This window comes from Hyposmocoma kahamanoa, unplaced genomic scaffold (assembly GCF_003589595.1).
Source record: "Hyposmocoma kahamanoa isolate Upper Pololo Valley unplaced genomic scaffold, ASM358959v1 79, whole genome shotgun sequence".
Lineage (NCBI taxonomy): Eukaryota > Metazoa > Arthropoda > Insecta > Lepidoptera > Cosmopterigidae > Hyposmocoma > Hyposmocoma kahamanoa.
In genome coordinates, this window is record NW_020653993.1 from 3,790,163 (window position 1) to 3,811,175 (window position 21,013).

Genomic DNA, 21,013 nt, shown 5'->3' on the forward strand with positions numbered 1-21,013 from the left:
AGACGCTGAATGAGGAGTTCTCGGGTTCAACCCAATTTTGGAAATGAACTTGTGGCGATCCCATTACAAAATGTACATATACTAATATAAACACTATATATATTCTAAAATTATGAATATATAGACAAATACGTAATATATAATACATACTACAATAAATAAACATTGACTACAGAAAACAACTACACTAAATTAATGTATAAAAACACGGATGCACTTTTTTTAACGCACAAACGCATATCCTCGCACTAGGGAAACCCTGTATCGCGGGTGGTATGGACTCACACATAGACCACCACAAATTACATCGAAACTCACGAGAGAAATAATTGTAGGCCATGGAGATATTTCTCCCGGCCTGGGAATCGAACCTAGGACCTCTGCGTGGCAAACCAGGATGGTAACCATTCGGCCTCAAAGGCAGTTTCCTTCACGACGCATCGGACGAAAACACTGGAGTCGTGCACTGTGATGCAAGAACAATGGGTTGCGTCACTCACCTGCGCCGGTGCATCAAACCATCTTGCAAACCAGTCCAAATCACTCGCGGACGCGAAGCTCACATCGCTTGCTCTTATGTTTGGGACCGCATATCTGTTATCTACAAATTTTCTAAATTAGTCTTTGTCCAGGTGTTCTGGGCAATGTCTCGAAGTGATTCTGTAGCTCTGGTACTTATATAGTTAGTAAATTTCCTAATTTGAGACTAGAAATTAAAGTTACATGAGGGGTTAGACCCATCGACAACTATTATCCCACTGAGTTATTACTGTGCTCTATGCTATACAGTAATATTTCTTTAACGGAATTTAAAATCTTTTTTTTATTTTAGGTACAGTTCGCCCCAAAAATTCGCATGTATTTCAAATCTGGAGCCAAAAATGGAAGAGCACAGGAAGGAGATACTCTTGTTCTGGGTGAGTAAATAGCATACCTGTTTTCGTATTGAACTTTTGATAGTACAGTTAAATAGTAACAGTAGTTAATGAAGTAAGTGATTAATCAGTAAGGCAACGTCTAGACTCGAATATTAAAGATTAATGTAATTAACAAAATCCGGATGAAAATTATAAACTTTATTTTTCACGTTGTATACATATTTATGTGGTTAATAACTATTAAAATATTTTTATTTCTTAGCTTTTTAACCGACTTCAAAAAAGGATGTGCTCAATTCGACTGTATTTTTTTTGTATGTATGTTACGCGATAACTTTGAACTAATTTTGATGATTCTTTTTTGTTGGAAGAAGGTTACCTCAATATTGGTCCCATTTAAATTTGAAGAAAATATTCCACCTCCAAGGGTGGCAAATTAGGGGATGAATCCGGTTTGGCGCATTTTCCGGTAACCAATTTCAAAAAAACTTGGCAAATAGATGTAATTCCACGAACTTTTGAGGTCGGTTTTTTAGTACACTGTACAGCTCTTCCGTTACATTTTGTTTCCTTCGTAATAAATTGCTTTAAAATGACGGGACGAACGAGTTTTAATAATTGTGGTAACATAGCAGAAAGAAGATTAAACTTCGACGGTTTCACAGAAACTGTTGGTTTTATGAAAGTCCTATTTCTTAATTTAAAACACGTGGAACTAAATTAAAAGTAAATCAACGCAATTACAGGTACAGATGTCTTATATTCCACGGACGTTAATTCGTTAGTAATATTAAAGACTCCTTAGCGTCGCAAATGTCCACAGACGGCTGTTACCATTTACCGCCCGGTGAATCGAGACAATACTAATAAAAAAAAAATTCCACAGGTTGTCAAGCAACAGCGAATCCAAACATTCTGACCTACAAGTGGTATATAAATAATGTTCAGATTGTCAGCAGTGTTTCCCATGAACTGGTAAGTGTGTTTATAACAGTGTATAATAATATACTTATTAATACAAAGATCGAACCAGGGACCTTGCTATTCCGTGAGTCATGGCGAGTCCAGCCTTCCGGCTTCCGAAGGAATTTTTCTTTGTGAAAATAATTATTACAAACTAGTGGAGTAATTTCATTAACTGAATATTATGGTAGAAAAAATCATCATGGTAATAAACATCATAACTTTCAGTAAACTTGGTGCATAACATATTATACACTAGTAAGTTTGCACATAAGTATGGCACATTATATAGAATATTATTAAATAGAAATACTTATTGATAAAATGTGCTATCGTGTTTACTAGTAAAGTATCCCACATGTACTTATTTGACCTAATAACTATTTACAGCTTTAAAGCAATCTAATGATTATATTTTTCTCATAACATCAGGCCCCACGTTGGGCGCCAGTTTATAAGAATAAAACATTCTCAAAACAATCAACGTGCTGACCGGCAAATGGAGAACAAAGCGGTTTAATAAAGGCAGTTATAACAAGAGCTTTTACTGTGGCACTTTTATACTTGTATTCCTCCATTACATGCGATGGCTGCTAGTATTCCCATTCGCTAAGAACAAAAATGCAAAGTAACTTACTTCTTTTAGTAACAAGCGTTACACTGCCTCATTTCCATTTACAAAAACCGTCTTGAAATATCTCGAGTCATATTAATTTTACAAGTCGAAATTTGCATGTCGTCGTCTCCAAAAATATTCTCCATGGTTAGGGTTGGCTCATTCAAAATGGCGGACGTCATCCGTCAGATTGGACATTCAGCTGTCGAGAATCGGACAATAGCAGTCTTGATCCTTTATCTTTTGTCGTCCGAAAGACAAACGACTGTATTTTATTGAGGTTCACTAAGTACGTACCTACTTAGCCAAATATTTTTTTTAATCTTGCAAAAACAATGTCCAGATACATTCCACTCGATTCGTGAACAAGAAGGATAAAAATCTCAATGAGCTATTATATCTGTTCTCAATCAAAAGGACTTGTCATCTTAGATAGTGTGAACGTGTTTCACTGTTTGCTATCAACCCTGTCCACGGTAGAAAATTTTCAAATTTCTTCTTGGCACACCAACCACCTGCAATATGCATTTTGCATTAGCCACGTTATAGCAGCGAAGTGCTCGAAAATATTAAATGAGGTGTACCTTATGTAGTTTATGAAGGCAGGTTTATTAAAGTTTGGTTAAGTAAGACCGAGGTTTGGTTCGAAGTTATAGTTTCAAGTTAAGTATAAAGAAAGCTATTCTCCGCTGAATATTAGAAATAGTTTTGGATGACAAAAGATATAGAAACATGGTTATGAGAAAAGCGAAAATCCCTTTGTAAGCAGATCCTTTGTTGAATGAAATCGTAATGAGTTTAGCACAAGAAGATAATAATATTAGGTACATAAACTTACTATGTTTCTATCTGAAGTATTCTAAAGGATAGGGTAGAAATAATAATAAATATACCTTAAGGAACGTTTTCGCTTCCTCGGAAAGGATCACAACCGTGAACTTAGGTCTAAAATGGATAACTTACTGAAACCGCCTTTCACTCGATTGGAGTATTCAAAAACTCCTTTACGGTTAAGGCTGCACAACTATATATATAACTTCGGTCTGAAACCCGACATTCTAAGTCGCTTCCTATTTTCAAAACTGGATACGCAATCCAATGTTTTTCATGTTTTTGACACTGTCCTAGTCTGCAACGTGTATATTTATTAGTCAGTATAAGTTAGGTATATATACATACATGTATATATACACGTACTAATAAATATTTAGGTATACTGTGTAGTTATTTGTTTTTTGATAAAATATAAATTTTTGTTTATCTATACAATTAACACACAGGCACACTACGTATCCCGCTCTGATTTCTATATCTCAAAGGTTGTCTGGAACAGATCGCTCTTAACGATAGGGCCGCCTTTGCCCACTTTAGTTATAAGCTGTTTATGTACTGTTTTTGTTCTTGTGTGTGTGCGCAAGAAATCTATCTATCTATACCCTCCGTATCCTGCTTCCTAGTAGCAATGGAAAAATCTGTGGACTTTGAAAGAGATACGTTATAATTCTATTAATTGGATATGTAAGTTTTTCTGATCTAAATTTTATATCTAATTAAATTTTAATTAATAAGTTCGAACACTCCTAATTCAAATTTCTTCGATCCGGCCGGATTTGAACCGACGTTTTCTAGCATACCTTGCCAGATGCTATACCAATTATCAAGTAAGCCACGGAACGAACCAGCTGACCTCACGAATTTTTCTAAGTGCTTGTTGTCGCGTTTGTTGTTTGTTTGTCTTTGTATTTGGTTTTTCAACGACTTTTTAGCCGTAGCGCCATCTATGAGAAATCTACGAAAGTATTTTGTCACTCAGTTAGATATCTTTACAGCTACCGGATTAATACCGGCCGGATCGAAGCATATTTTTCTGAGTGTTGGATCTTTGTATTAATAAAATTGTAACAAACTAGTGGAGTAATTTCGCATAAAAAATAATTGAATATCAATTTATAATAAACATTTAGTAAGTGCAATTAAAAAAAAATCTCATTGTAAAAATGATATTTTGCAAATGGCATGTAGCGTAAATTAGAATTTTCTTCGGTAAGTTAAAAATTAAAACACAACGTAGAACTAAACCATTACAATAAGTGCAAACGGCCATCTATTTAGTTCAGACTCGCACCGCTAGATGGCGTTGGGATCGAGTTAAAACGCGCTATCAAAGTACACACAGCAAAAAATGACATAGAACGTGGAATTTTGTAGAAGTGTGGATATTCCTCAGCTGCCGGACCTATTTCGCTTCCGAGTTAGCTTCCACTCGTGGGACTGTCTTGGGACGTGATAGCCTGGTCTGCTGTTGCTACGCCTCCTGCTTCCACTTGTGGGACTGGTTTCGTAGCACCCTTCGCAGCTGAGCAGTCGTAACCCTCTACGTTACCTGCTCCCCTGGTGGGACAGTTTCGTAGGTGCGTAGCCATAGAACATCAAATCATCTGTTAATTGTATTGTAAAAGTTGCTACAAATATTGCAAATAAATATCCAGATTTCCTACAAGTCGGACCTTCATTAGCTCTACGATTGATTCCCTTACAAGATAAGATATTAAAATTAATAACTTTTAGTAATTAATAGATACAGGCGTTATTTTGCGGAAGTCCATGTTAATAAAAATGGAAGTAATTTAATTTGCTACTCCGCGAACCCAGTGAAGGTTAAATTGTGCATAATAGCTGCGCTTATGTTGAATATTTATTCATGCAGTTAATTATCCCACCATCCCTCCGCATAAAATTAATAAAATAAATAACACAAGTGCAACTTCAGTCACAAATCACCAACAAAAATATGCCCGACATCTGTGTCGCCTCTCTATGAGGCATCCTCAGGGGCTGTTGACTGCTTGACGCTAGGCCGAAGAGTGAGCTCGTTCAAAACGTTTTAGAACAGATGGAAATAATTAGGTACAACAACAGAGGTTGTATAATAAATGAACAATTGAATTTTGCATCATCACCTTTATTATGGGTATTTTCGGGTTTCAACAATAGCAACACTGGGGGTAGCGGGGAATAAATACACCAACCGTTCTTCCGTCAACATCGTCCGTGATTGGCAATAATATTAAACATAACTAGTTAATGCTTTACAGTCTCAGTCAGTCGTGACTATGGAACGTGCAAAAAGCCTGAAGTGTTGATTTGTTTGAAAAAAAGAAACAAATATTCGCGATTTGGATCCAAAATAATACTTTCATTTCCAGTGTGTTGCAATAGCGAATGCCTAAAAACTTGGTTGTTCCATTAACCTTCGTATACCCGCGCATTGGTCTCTCAGATCGACGATAGTTTCCCGTGTTTTGTTTTGAAACAGAAAACAAAGCTTTGGGCTCACTGCTAGCTGCATGGTTCATAGGTAAATTCATTTCAGCGTAACAGGAGTATTCGTGCATACAACACGTATACCCGTACACGACACCGATCGGTCCCTGAGACCGACGCGGGTATAGATGTCACAGTTTTAGGTAATAAATAGCCTTAGTAATTGTTATATTTAGGCATTATTTTTAATTTATCAATTGAGTTTACGTTATGTATTATATTTTAGGTTATATTTTATAACTTCAATATGTAAGAGGAACGCATGAGAAGGTTTTTGGAAGAGGATGACTCTGATTTTAACTATGAGGGTGAAAATAACAATGAGTTTGAGGATCATAGAAGTGAAGCAAGTAAGCAATGGCATAGAGCAGGAAATAGTTCTGAAAACGGGGAGAAGTTTCTAATCTATTACCTAGTCAAAAATAGTTAAATTAAGTGGACTAAAAATGCTCCATCGATGACACGAAGAGGTATTTTTGAGCAAGATGTATACCTAAATTTTTTTGCAACATGCTATTTAATTTATGGTTTTTTAATATTATATATTATTCTTTGATATTTCAGAGTTTTTGTTATTTTATTACTATAAAAAGTACGATTTTGTTCAAGTTTTTGTGGCTCTTAGGAATATTGTAACTTACCAATAGCTGTAATAAAGGACTGATTATCTCTAATAAAAAAAATATTTTATATAAAACTTTGTTTGATACAATTTTATACATTTCCTTTTAATATTACACTTAATGATATTTTATTAAGCGACATACTTAGATAGCCCTCGAGCTTTCGGTCTCACTGACCGTGCGCGGGTATAGGAAAGTTAATTATTTGGAGCATTACCAATTTGGACGTATATTTATTTTAACTCCAAAGAGGTAACACATACATTTCTACTGTTTTTATCCCATATTACTGATCTTCTTCTTCTTGGTGTGTCGTTCCCCGTTCATGCACTCCTCGCTTCGGCTGACTTGGGTCCGCAGCCTATTTAGGGACTTCCAAGTTTGCCAAGGTAGATCATTCGCAGAGAGGTGTTCCGACAGCGGGATGAGTGATGCCGTGGGGTATCTTTCCTTCCAAAGATTTATTGTATTTTTGATGTGTAACTGATACAGTATTGTATTTAGAAAGACAATGTTTGTATCATTCCAGAATTCAGAGGGTGGTATTTTATATTATCCTTATATATATTACCTGAAGTTTGGGTAAATGGAGTCTGCAAATTATGTTCTCTGACCCTAATAACAGACAAATTTTCTGTAATCAAACTCCGAAACCTGTTTATTTTATTTTGTTATTGATTAATAATATAAAGAAATGTTGGAAATGTATATGTTTTCTTTTTAACTTTACAACTATCCTCCATGATCGAGTGGCTTGCACATCGATTTTCATGGTGTCGCCATCTTTAAGGTCGGCGGTTAGATCCTCCGCCGGGTCAGTATAGAAAACTATCTTTTCTGCATTGTCTCGGATCTGGGTGTTTGTGGTACCGTCGTTGTTTCCGATATCCATAACACAAGTGCTTTAGCTACTTACTTTGGAATGTTGTCTAATATTTATTTATTTACTTATTTTACATAAAAATTGCACGATTTATTTCCGCCTTCTCCTTTCTATCATCGGGGTCTAGAAGTAGGCTGAGGTTTCACCCTTATGTTGTGGATATTCCAATACGAAGCGTTTTGATTCTACATTTATATGAAGCTATGAATTGGAATTCTCTACTTGTAAACTTACTCCCTAAACAGCATAATTTGAGCCTTTTTGAGCCAAGAGAGAATAGTCATTATTTAGGTGTGCATGCTACATCGTTGACTTCACTGTCCATCAAGTGAGATGGGGCTCAAATGTGCACTAATCATTACAAAAACTCTCACTTGATTTTAAGCGATAACGTGAGCTTTGACATTACGCGTTTGTCTAAAAAATACCTATTAACTCTAGCCTTGAATAGCCCTAAGTTGTACTTATCGGGAAACAAAATAGCATACCGTTCGCATTTGGAAGGAGGAAGCAAAGGCTTCTTGAGGAATGCTATAAATTGGGCCTTTTCAAGGCGATATCGAATACGCATTATTTAGGGGTGCATACTCCATCATCTTACTTCATCATCACTTTCCATCAAGTGAGATGGAGGTCAAATGCGCATTTATATTTTTGTTAAAAAAAACAGTGGTGCTAAAACTGATGCGTGTATGTTTGTTTTATGCCGGTAGTATAAAAACTGTCCACGTCCGGTTTCAGATTAGTTAAAAGCAGTAAACCTGTGGAAGCATTTTTAAAGGTGTATGTGTGTTCCATGAAAGCCAATGGGGAAACTGCAAATGAATATTTTATTGCAGGTGATAAGAAATATAACGCGACATCATAACGAGGCAACGGCCAAGTGCGAAGTTAACAACGCTGTGGGGAAAAGTGCTGACACTAAGACTCTAGAAGTTTCTTGTAAGTATTTTTTTAAATAAAGTTTTAACTGCATCTAGAACATGTTTGTCACCAGTGCCCCTACCACGAGTTTATTGTGACAGTTGACGCTAGCAACCGCGTAAGTTATTTCATGGCGTCACTTCACATGACCTTGTACTCGCTATTGGGTGTTTGATGTACTTAGAAAAATATTTCAACTACAAACAAACGTGCAAACACTAACAAACATGACCGTCTACATATGGAGTCAAATAAGGAGTAAAAATAACAATATGACAATAGTGTGGAGGGTTTATTTGCGTATTTGCCTATTTGGCTCCTTTGATGTGCGTCGAGAAACCGACCAGCGCATGGTGAAACTCGAGTTTGGTATTTGGCAAACACACTGTCACGCGTAGTATCTACTCATGATTTTGCCAAATATATCAAATATGCAAATATAAATAGCCATGTGTAGTGCCATTACAATATTGTATGGCAAATTAAAGTGTGTCTAGCAGTAACAAGAAGAAACATTTTGTATACAAACATTTTACGCGGTCGCTAGCGATAATTATCACTGTAATCTCATGATAGAGGCACTGGTTATTATTACTGCCCTGCTTGTCATAACTAACGCATTTGCTTTTCAGTGACTTTTGAGATATTAGCACCTAAAGTTTTATAGTCACCTAAAGTTTTATTGTCACTTAAAAAATTGATTTTGATTTTGCTTATTGCTAAATAAGATGTTGAAATGTTTATTCTAATGCCAGCCTAATACAAGTTCACAAGTACTAAAACACAAATCATCTTAAACTAACCTAAAGCACAGGTTACTTAATTGTTACTATGTAATAGATACATCACTCTCATATAAAATCGGAAATACCTACGTTATAATAGCCTACTAAATCTGACTAATGACACCAGGCGCTCACTACGAGGAAAACGGAACCTAAGAACGCGCTCAGAGAGGTGAAAATAACGTTGCCTATCTTGGGCAGTCGCGCGGAGCCGAATGCTCATATATGAAAGACTTATATGAGCGCTTGTACCGATGTCGGTACACTCAGCGGTAGGTACTTAATCGCGTAACCCTGAGCGAATGACAGAACCCTGCTTAAAGTACGTTACATATAGAGTTATAGTTATATATATAAAACTAAAGTGTTATGAGCTCTATGTGTTCCGATGGCGGTTGTCCTATTTATTTGAATGCAGTCGTGGCGATTTTGCAGGGCTGACGAAGCTAATAAACGAGGGTTTCATTTTTAACCGACTTCATAAAAGGAGGAGGTTCTCAATTCGACTGTATGTTCTTTTTTTTTCTTTTTTTTTTGTATGTATGTTACGCGATAACTCCGGTATTTGTGAACCGATTTTCATGATTCTTTCTTTGTTGGAAAGGGGGTATTTCCATAGTGGTCCCATTTCATTTTGAAAAAAAACATCCAGCTCAAAGGGTGGCTGTTCACGCATAAAGATTCATTTTTATAAATAGCGCCTAACTTTAATTTAGGAGCAATTACTTTTAGTAATTATTTAGTTGATTTTGCTATTTCTCCAATTCAGGGCGTTTTTCTCTCGATATACTTTGAGTAGTGTCGTAGTGAGAACCTATTTTTATAATCTCCAGTATCAAGTCCTGTATGGTGGCGAACTAGGGGATATTTCAATGAAACTTAGCAAATAGACGTAATTCGACGTACTTTTGAGGTCGGTTTTTTTAGTACTCTGTACTGAGATTATTTTATAATATTGTACTGAGACATAAGTTGACAAGACTCCTTCGAAACCAGAACGCAGTAATGCTAACATTACTACTTGGCGGCTCCTTGTCAAAGAATTCGTCCAAGTACTTCCTTTTTATACTTAACACGTACGCATCAGACAAGGGGCCAGGAGACGAAGCGGGGAGGGACGTTGACAACGCCGGCCGCAGAATATTATAATTTTCAACCAAGGATACGAGCAGAGCACGCAAAACTTTATCGTGAATAAAGACCCATTTTCTTGTCATATTTTTTTTTATACATACGAAGATGAGTGCTTTATTCAGGATAAGTTTCACGTTTGTTCCTCTCCTTACTACGTTATTGCATACAGATAATTATCGTTATCATGTTATGTCTTTTTATGTGAAGGCGTCTTCATAACGATTATCCAAAAATATTTTCTTTCACTTATATCTCCATTTTATTTATAAAGCTATAAATTCTCAATTAAAACTTTTGCAACCACTCCCCAATCTTTTGTATAATCTTCTTAGAAATTAATATCTATTTTATTTTATTTCCAAAGTTAGTCTTCTCCAAAATTAAACCCTCTAAAGGGATGTAATAATTTTATTCCATGAAGGGAACCATTGAAATAATTTCGATTATTTTAACAGACTTCATTAATGACATTTGGTGCTTCATTACGTTTCCCGTTGAAGAGATTATAACTGTATTTAAAACATTCGTTATGTTTAAGCCACTTCGGTAATTCGGTCTGACTATCAAGGTATAGTTTTTCATATTAGATATTTTAATCGACCGAGATTGTGCCTGACAACCACATCAATTACCAGGTCTCGAACTAGGGAATTCCCGGTACTATGAGTACCAGAGCAATGGAATTCTTTTCAGGGCTCCATCTGGAACACAAATAAGAATAAATTTAGAAACGTTCATTTTCCAAAGTTCCACCGGGAATCGAACTGGGATCTACTCAATCAGTGCAAACCGTTAAGGTACTGAGTCAAGTTTTGTCAGATTCAGATTCAGGTCAGATAAATCGCGTATATAATTATGTTTATTCAAACAAACCGACGTTTCGATTCTTTTACAAGTACCATGGTCGCGGTTGACTGAGAAAAATTATCAACCAGTTATGTCTAATATTAATGCAAACCATCCTACTTTTCAATATAGTCATAAGTTATTAATTTGAACTTACTTATTTTTAATTTAAAATATTCCAAATTCTGTGCACAACTTTTAGAAAACTATTTTATTTTAATTATATTATTTTTCTTATTAAATTAAATTTATTAAAAAGGAATCTCTTATTAAGAAATGGCTTTTTAGTAAATCTGTTTTAAATTATCGGTTTTTATTATTATCTGCCCAGTACAACCCACATTATTTGTCCCTCTCGTCTCGTCGTCTCCTGTGAAAGGGAATTTTAAGGTCATAGCCTGCCATGTTGGCCCAATGCGGGTAGGGAACTTCACACTTTGTCTACGGTGGAATACATATATTAACTATTTAAATATTTAATAACTTTTAAAATTTGGGACTTAATCGTGTATAAGAACCGTAATCTCAAAAAGTCTGCAATAGTAGAGCATTTGCTGGAATCAGGGTTTGGTCATTTATATAGCATCTGGTTCATTTAATAAAAATACGTAGTTTTTAAATATTTTCATTACACACACAGTACGTATTTTTATTTAATAAACCAGATGCTATATCGACGCAAACAATTTTTTTCTTCATCGTGTAAAATTGTCAAAATTGAGATAGTAGATTGCCAGTTGACAGTCGATATTTCAATCCCAAATTGAAATATAAATATTGAAATCGGGAGTTAATCGTGTGTATTTGCTGGAATTAGGACCATACCACTGGATCGAGCCAAGACCCTTTCTACAGGAAGTCATTACTACAGTAGAATTGTACGCGAATGTGTTGAAATTATAAAAACAAACAAATCGCTAATATCGTGAGTATTGTTTGTCGGTCTAGTGACAAACCCTAGTGCACAAATAAATTTTAATAATGAAGACCAGCAGTAATAGAGTTCGTTGTGAAAGAGTTCGTCCAGGGAAGTACTGCCACCTTACTTATTTCTGCCGCCAAGCAGTAATGTCAGTATTGCTATGTTCCGGTTTTGAAGGGTAAGAGGGTGCTGGTGAAATTACAGGCACAAGGGACTTGTTAACTTATGTCTCAGGGTGACAGACGCAGTGGCAGTGCCCATCTGATCTTTGCGACTTAAAACTCTGAGTGGCACTGCAACTGTTATGGACAGGCGTGTATCGTGTGTGCGCTTATCATCAGGCGCATGACTTGTTCGTCCCATTACTTGATATTATAAAAAAAGACCAAGTAAGGTAGGTAGAAAAACTCGCACGGCTAGAAGATGTTGACACCCGCCTCTTCAGTTTCTTCTAGGCCATGGACGTAGCAACACATCCAAAACGTCGAGTTTTAGTTTGAATTTAAAATCAAATAATGTATATTAACGCTATGTTCCATATTACGTTGATAACTCTTATTTGTTTTCCCTCCTGTAAAAATTTCAATTGGATTGTGTAGTAAGTACGTAGATGGTGGTTGAGTCCGTTCCACCGCCATATCGTCAGCAAGCAACGCAGCTGAGTTGGCTGAGCAATTAAAAAGCCAAATGTTTTCAGGACTGACTGACTTCCTTTGAGGTCCCATTGCCCTTTCTTTCTATAGAATGTAATCTAAAATTAATGGACCGACTGAGGAACCCAAGGGCCGACAGCTGCCTTGCTCAACGTACCGTACCTTACCCTCTTTTGTATTAGCATAGCCATATAAAATGTGGACGCTTGCTGCATTTTGGTCACTCAATTTTTAACTTATAATATAGCCCAAGTTCTAATATTAGAAGAATTTTGTGTAGGTGATAAAACACGTCGTGCCGTAGTTAGTGTTCTAGTATTATAAAGGGCCTTACTATCAGTGGCATCTTTCAAACGCAAATTTAAAGAGCATTTCCTGTTAAACTCAATAGCTAATAGCATTTGTACATACCTCCCACGTAGGTTGTTGTAAGTCAAGATACCATTTTTTGCTTTTTACTGAAATATATCCCTTTCTATGTATATTACCTATAGGTTCCATATTTTAAGTAAAGAAATCACTTGGTGTTATGTTTGCTTTCAAACATGGAACCTATAATATACATAAAAAGTAAGTTAGTAAGTTTTTTTATCCGTGCGGAGACGGAGAAAGAATACTATTCTCCGCCCCTTTTCCTCCGATGGGTGTCGTAAGAGGCGACTAACGGATTTTAGAGCTTCCATCTGCTCTACTGCGTGGTAGGGCATGGCCCGTCTGGTTAGTGACCACCGTACGCATGGTGTAAAACCCGTCAAGTGACCGCTTGTCGGTCGCGTTTCGGGATCAGCCAGCGTATAACCAGAGCTCGAGTGAATGCTGCCGCGATGCAGTTGGTCTGTGGAGGCTTCCGTCGAACCAGTGCCAGGAAGACTTTGATAACCCGCCGGCCAGGGAGACCCGTAGAAACGGTTGTTCCGCTGGCCGCCCGTGGCACAGTACAGGGGCCCAAGCGAGTCTAACCAGCTCGTGAGGCTGCCTCACCATGCCACGCATAATCTCGGGGTGGTCCGTCGTGCCGGTTGGTGACCGGAAGGTGGGGTCCCGGTGGCCATTCCCGGGGGGGTTCGGGGGCCCTTCCGTCCGGCGGGTTAATGATACTCATCTGTAGGCAGATCTCTGGCGAAACAGGCCGCCACACTTTGACCATCTGCATCGCGGTAGCTTTTCCTCGATTCACACCTCCCTCCTTTTATCCACCATGACAGCGCTTAAAATAAAAACTGGTCGAACAGCGGTGCACACCCCCACCACAACCAAACCGTTTGAGGTCGAGTTCGCTAACATCCGCGGACTCCATGCAAACCTCAATGCCGTCCACCACCATCTTGAGACGGCACGGCCAGCAATGATGTTTTTGACGGAGACGCAAATAATCTGCCCGGCCGACACAGGCTACTTGCACTATCCGGGCTTTGTGCTTGAAGAATCCTTCAAAGCCAAAGCCGGAGTTTGCTTGTTCGTTCGGGCGGATGTTTGTTGTCGGCGTCTGCGCTGTCTGGAGGACCCTTCCTTTTCCCTCCTTGTGGTACACGTCGACTTGGGCTCTCATAGCCGTGTCTATGTTTGCGTCTACCGATCCCATAATGGCGACATGGAGACAACTCGACTTATGGACCATCTTAGTCGGGTAGCAGATGATGCGCAGGAGCGATTTCCATTGGCGGAATTGGTGTTTTTGGGGGACTTCAATGCTCACCACGAGTTGTGGTTAAGTTCCTCCAAAACTGACCATGCTGGTAGAATTGCCCATGCATTCGCCCTCACGCACGACCTGACTCAACTGGTGAACCAGCCCACCAGGATCCCAGATATAGTCGGTCACGCGCCCTCTTTGTTGGACCTTCTGCTGACGAATCGTCCAGCTGGTTACCGAGTGGAGGTTCGAGCTCCTTTAGGATCTTCTGATCACTGCTTGGTATCCAGTAAAGTGCCTCTGGACCCGCTACCGCCTTCCGCGGTATCGAAACGCCAGATTTGGCACCACTCGTCGGCAGATTGGGATGGTATGCGGGATTATTTCGCATCCGTTCCTTGGGGGCAGCGCTGCTTCAGTGGGAAGGACCCAACAGCTAGTGCGGCTGCAGTTGCTGATGAGATATTTTTAGGGATGGAATACTACATTCCAAATTCCTATCTCATCGGCAAAGGCAGACGAAACCGATGGTTCAACCGCGAGTGTGCCAGTGCTGCTGATAAAAGGCAAGAGGCATATCGCGCTTGGATCAAAGGTATAGCACTTGGAGATCCCGAAACCCACTCGCTGAAAGCAGCCTACAATAATGCCACCAAGTCCTGCAAAAGGGCTTACATTAGAGCGGATGCCCAGCGCGTTGCTCGGGTCGGCCAAGAACTACTGACGCATCCTACGGGCAGCCGTAGCTACTGGCGTCTGGCCAAAGCCGTGCAATCCAACTTCTGCCAACCCTCGCTGCCACCATTACGATGTCCTGACGGAACTTTAGCCCACAAGCCGCAGGAGAAGGTCGATCTCCTGGCTAAACTCTTTGCGGCTAACTCCCGAATCGACGACTGCAATGCACAGCCACCTATAATTCCTCACTGTGGCCACACAATGCCCGATCTTAAAATCAGGCAGTGTGATGTCCGTGCAGAGTTGCAGTCAATCGATGTCCGGAAAGCTAATGGTCCTGATGGCATTCCTCCAATCGTTCTGAAAATGTGTGCAGCGGAGTTGTCCCCCGTGTTAACGCGCCTTTACCGCCTCTCGCTCTCTTCAGGTTGTGTGCCGGAATCTTGGAGAAAGGCTAATGTGCAACCGGTCCCCAAAAAAGGAGATCGATCAGATCCGAATAATTACCGCCCAATAGCCGTAACTTCAGTTTTGTGTAAAGTGATGGAACGGATTTTAAATAAACAGCTAATCCACTACCTAGAAGAACACTCCTTAATTCACGATCGTCAATACGGGTTTCGGCCGAAACGGTCAACGGGTGATCTTTTAGCGTTTATTACACATCTCTGGGGTGTGGCTATTGATAAGCGTGGCGAGTCGATGGCTGTTAGCCTTGACATAGCCAAGGCTTTTGATCGGGTCTGGCACAAAGCTCTTCTCTCCAAACTCCCGTCATACGGCCTGCCTGCCCAGTTCTGCAACTGGGTCGCTGGCTTCCTGCATGAGCGCAGAATCCGAGTGCTGTCAGACGGATGCGCTTCGGAATTCATGTCAGTGAACGCTGGTGTCCCTCAGGGGTCCGTTCTATCCCCCACGCTGTTCCTTCTGCATATCAATGATATGCTTCCACTTGGAAATATTCATTGCTATGCAGATGATAGTACAGTGCACGGAGGGTATAATGGTCACCCTGCGGCTGGGCGGGTCGAGACTGAAGAGAAGCGAGTGAATCTTGTCATTGAGCTCAATCGGGTGTTGGACCTCATATCTCAATGGGGCTCCAATAATCTTGTTGAGTTCAATGCCAAGAAAACACAGGTGTGCGCGTTCACGGCAAAAAAGACGCCATTCCTTCCCCTTCCTTCTCTTCAGGGCACACCACTTAGCCTACAGAGCAGCATTAGCATGCTCGGTACGGAGATTCGCTGCGATCTGAACCAGAGGGACTACATTGAAGCCGTGATAAAAACAGCTTCACGTAAACTCGGTGTCCTGAACAGAGTGCGACGCTTCTTCGCGCCGGATCAGTTGTGTCTCTTGTATAAGACACAAGTGCGATCGTGCGTGGAGTATTGTTCGCACCTCTGGGACGGTTCCGCTAAGTACCTTCTCGATGCCTTGGACAGATTGCAGCGGCGCGCTATACGCATTATCGGCAATGCAGAGGTCACTAATACTCTCGAACCTCTGCAATTGCGTAGAGATATTGCGTCACTCAGCGCTTTCTACCGTTTATACCACGGCGAGTGCTCTGAAGAACTCTTTGACCTTATCCCACCTTCTCCCTTCCTCCATAGGAGCACGCGTGCTGCTCTCCGGAGTCACCGCTATACTGTCTCTAGCATTCCATCGCGCACAAAGAAATTTGGTGACTCGTTTCTTTGTCGCACTTCCAAAAGATGGAACAATCTACCAGCACACGTATTTCCTCCTTCCTATGACTTGGGGTCCTTCAAGCGAGGCGTGAAGAAGCACCTTGTAGGCCGGCAGGGTGAGGGCGACTGATGATGCGTTGTTTTCACGCTGCACCAGTTGTCCTTGCGTCTGGACTCCGTTTCATTTAACATCAGGTGGGACGGAGTCATCTGTCGAGCTTAGTATATAAAAAAAAAAAAAAAAAAAAAAAAAAAAAAAAAAAAAAAAATGTACAAATGTTTAAATTATTATAGAACAGAGCAACGCCACTGCGCCTGTCAACCAGAGACATAAATTGACAGATCCTTTGTGTCTGTAATTTCATCCATTTTTGTCATACAAGAACACCGTTACCCTTCAAAACTGGAACGCAGTAAGAATCACCTTACTGGTTGATGGCAGAAATAAGTAAAGTAGCAGTACTTCCCTGGACGAACTCTTTTACAAGGCGATCTACTGTTTCTAATATCATAATATAAAAGCACAAATCTTCCATTGAATAAAGACTAACAACTCTAGTGAGAGACTAGGCAACTGGGCAACTGGACCTGTAATCTTATATAAAAACAAATCACCTATTTTTGCTGAATAGCAGACGCTATTGATGGAGAGTGTACATGGATAATCCAGTAAATTACATATCCAAATAATGATCAATTTAATTCTTATTGTTGCTGCTAGCTGCCTTTAATGTCCCTCCTCATTTCTGTCCTGCGAGCGCGGCCAACTTTACTCGGAAACAAAATCGATAAACTCAATTCAATTAATTATTTTTATAGGATTCAAAGATATAAACGAATAAACAAAAAAAATCCTTCGATCCAGCTGGGTACGAACCAGTGACTTTCTTCGATTTTCGATCGATTCCTATCGAAGTAATTTCTCTTTGTGTTTGTTCGATTTTTTATCAATAATAACAACAAACTAGTGGTATTATATCACAAAAAAATATATGAATATTATAATATTTTTGTACGACATACGTTTAAGGAAACTGCGACCTCTTGTATCCACTTTGGTATTGAGGCAGACGTACTTTGCATATTTTCATTTATAGATGCATCGCACTGTGGGGTAACTCAACTACGTCGAATAGGGTTTTTATTCTTTAGAAACGTGCACTTAGAACTATAGTAGGTATAAAAAAGGTCAGTCCTGCAGAAACGTTTAAAAAAAACCATATGATGACGTAATCATAATACTTATGCGCGTCAAAACTTGAGCACTTATGAGCGACGTACGGGCGGAGGCCGAGTGTTGCGAAACGCTGGAAAACTAAAATCTGTTGCCGTTGGCCCCTGTATCGAACTCACAACGAGAAATCCGCGGGTGATAGGTCTTTGACTCTGCGAACATCTACCCACAGACCTACAAAGTTCTACAAACGACGAAACGTTTAATATCAGACTAAAACTCCTTTTATTGGATAATGAATTCTGCAGTGTTGATGGGTTTCTTCTGAAACAATTGTAATTTTGTTTTACTTGACTTCGTTGTATTTAGACAAGCAGTCGAGTAGTATAACTATACTACTTTATTTTATATTCATCGTTATTGTTTGCGTTAGTGACGATCATATTATCCCTTGACATTGTATTTTTAATAGTAATATTGTGACATTGACAATATGAAATAAATTATTCTATTCTATTCTGATTCTATTTCACATAAAAAAACAGTGTATATTAAGCAATGAAATATTTTAACCATGTTTCCGATAATGAGTATATTATTAGCTGAAAGCCTAGGAGGCGTGATTTCCCACTCCACCCCATTCTGTTATTACTATTATTTTTTTTACTATAACCTCGTCGATTTTCTATAAATTACTTATAGAACATTCCCACTTTATAATTGAGTGATATAGTGCTTTACAAAGAAATAGGTTAATTAATAATATGTTATTAATTAACCTATTTCATTGTCACAACCGTCAACTTTCGAATACTTCCAAAGCTGATTTTCCATAATAGTACAAAAAGACTTTGTTAAAAAATATGTTCTAATCATAACTTACAAAGTATGCAACAAAAAGACATTTAATACCATATAACAACACTATAAAGGAAACTTGTTACCTCCAATATGTTGTTGTGGTTGCAACGATTCGCCGATTGTAAGCTTTGTTGCCATCAAGCAAAAGTAAGTGGCCAATTTAACGTGCAGAGTGCACAGTCTCGCAAGGTCTAAGGTTCATTCCTTAAACATTGGACCGAACTTCATTTGTGTAATCTAAGGAAGGTCACTTTTCAAAATGGAATCGGCTTGAGCACGTCACAAAACGCTTTACAAAAAATCAGGTCAAAAATAATCGATCCCTTTTATCCGGCTGCTATCCTATAACCTTAATTATAATATATATTTGTTAGTACAAAATTATAATTTTTTACTTTAATTTTTAACTATTATAATAGCCTCAGTAGCAGAAGGGTTACCATGCTGGTGCAGGTCCCGGCTTCGACTCCCGGGCCGCGAGAAATATTTGTATGGCCTACATTTATTTCTTTCGTGAGTTTGGGTGTAATTGGGAGTTATGTGCCAGACGCCCGAGACAACAGCTAAGAGATCCGATGTAAACGAGAGCAGATGGTCACCCGGTTGAACCTGAGCCTGAAAGCGACTGGGGATATGCGAACAGGGTCAGGTTTAATGCAATTAAAACACAGGCGTGTCTTTTCACATCGAAACGAAGTCCCGTGCACCTTAGTCCGACTTTTCGAGGTGTATCCGTGCCAATAAGGGACCACCTTAGCTACTTGGTCTGGACTTATCATCCAACCGCAACTTTGGGCGATACATCAAGTGCTTGGAAAAAACTGCTGCCAGAATCTAGGCGTACTTTACAAGGTCAGGCGATACTTCACACCTGAACAGCTTTTAACTCTGTATAAAGCACAAGTTCGATCGTGTATGGAGTACTTCTGCCACCTTTGGGACGGCTCTGCCCATTACCAGTTAGTTGCATTAGACTCGGTGGAGCAAAAAGCAAAGAAACTTATTAACAACGATTCTCTTGTGCAGTCGAAGCTACAAAATCTCGACCATCGCAGAAAAGTAGCCTGCCTGTCGGTTTTCTATCGGATACATTTCGGGGAGTGTGCGCAGGAACTTTTCAATTTAGTTCCACCCTCACCGTTCCTTCTTCGGTCGACTAGAAGGTCCGGAGCACTCCATTCTTATGTCGTTGATATTCCACCTATTCGCACTAAGCGCTTTGCTTCCTCCTTTGTGATGCGTACGGCAAAGGAATGGAATGCTCTACTCTAATCTATATTTCCCGAAAAGTACAATTTGGGGCTATTCAAGGCTAGAGTGAATAGACATTTTTTAGGCAAACACGTCCCATCGTCGGTCACATCGTCGCTTAACATCAGATGAGATTGTGGCCAAGCGTGTGTCTATAGACAATATATAATAATATATAAAAAAAAAACAATTTGTCTTGTCTACGTGTGTGGTCATGGCACCTGCTTTACAGGGTTTCCCTAGTGCTATGAGTGTGTACGTTATTAGGTATGTATTATTAATTCTTATTGAAGGTTTTAATTATATGTTTAATGTAATTTATTCAACATATTTACGCACCAGTGCGCGATCGTGTGTGTTAAATTTGTTGAAGCATTGCCCGTCCTTTTTGTTGCTGCCTGTATAAATTACTAATCGATCTATAATGTAAGTTTTTAAAGTTAATCCATTTGTCAACAGATGGCCCAACGTTTAAAGTAAAGCCAGAAAATGTGGAAGGAGAAGATGGGTCTATTGCAACCCTTACTTGCGTGGTTGATGGTCATCCCCAGCCTAAGTTACTGTGGTTGAGATATGAGAATGAAAGGATCATTGTAAGTATAAGATTATAACTCGTATCCTCGGTATAATAAAACCACATATGATCATTTGTCAAAAGTGCTTATAACATACCTACCAACACATGGACGACAGGGTCTAATATGAAAACCAAGAAAAAAATGTCCGGAGTTAACATATAAAATATTTAATGCAAAAATATATAGGCCCAAAAATTCACCACAGGAAACTTAACAAAATGCACCATATTTAGCTTCTAGTAAAAACTACTTGATCATAAGAGTTATGGAGTTAAGCCTTTATTGTCAAATTTAAAATATTCATTTTACTCGAGTAATTTTTACAAGTTTTTATACAATATGCCATGATTGACACGCGCGCTGTCGTGCGACCAAATGAAGACTGACACGGGATCGATGCTCTTTTTGAGATTTAATGCCTTATAGGTTCGGATACATTTTAGCGCGGACCTGTCGTCCATTTATTGGTAGATCAACACACGAATGTCATAAAAATAAAACGAACTACATGAAACAATTAATTACGAGTATGTGTATGTGAAATTTTATTAAACACCCATTTAGCATAAAAAGTTATCGATTAATTTGGT

The 21,013-nt window shown here is 39.0% G+C and overlaps 1 protein-coding gene across 1 annotated transcript in view; it reads left to right on the forward strand.

Moving 5' to 3' along the window:
* The window catches only part of LOC113233523 (irregular chiasm C-roughest protein-like), a 111,353-nt gene that overhangs the window by 67,066 nt on the left and 23,274 nt on the right, over positions 1–21,013 (forward strand). Inside the window, exons 7-10 of the mRNA XM_026468645.1 lie at positions 833–917; positions 1,765–1,853; positions 8,127–8,229; positions 20,305–20,438. Coding sequence (XP_026324430.1) covers positions 833–917; positions 1,765–1,853; positions 8,127–8,229; positions 20,305–20,438 — 411 coding nt within the window. The remainder of the gene's footprint in view (positions 1–832; positions 918–1,764; positions 1,854–8,126; positions 8,230–20,304; positions 20,439–21,013) is intronic.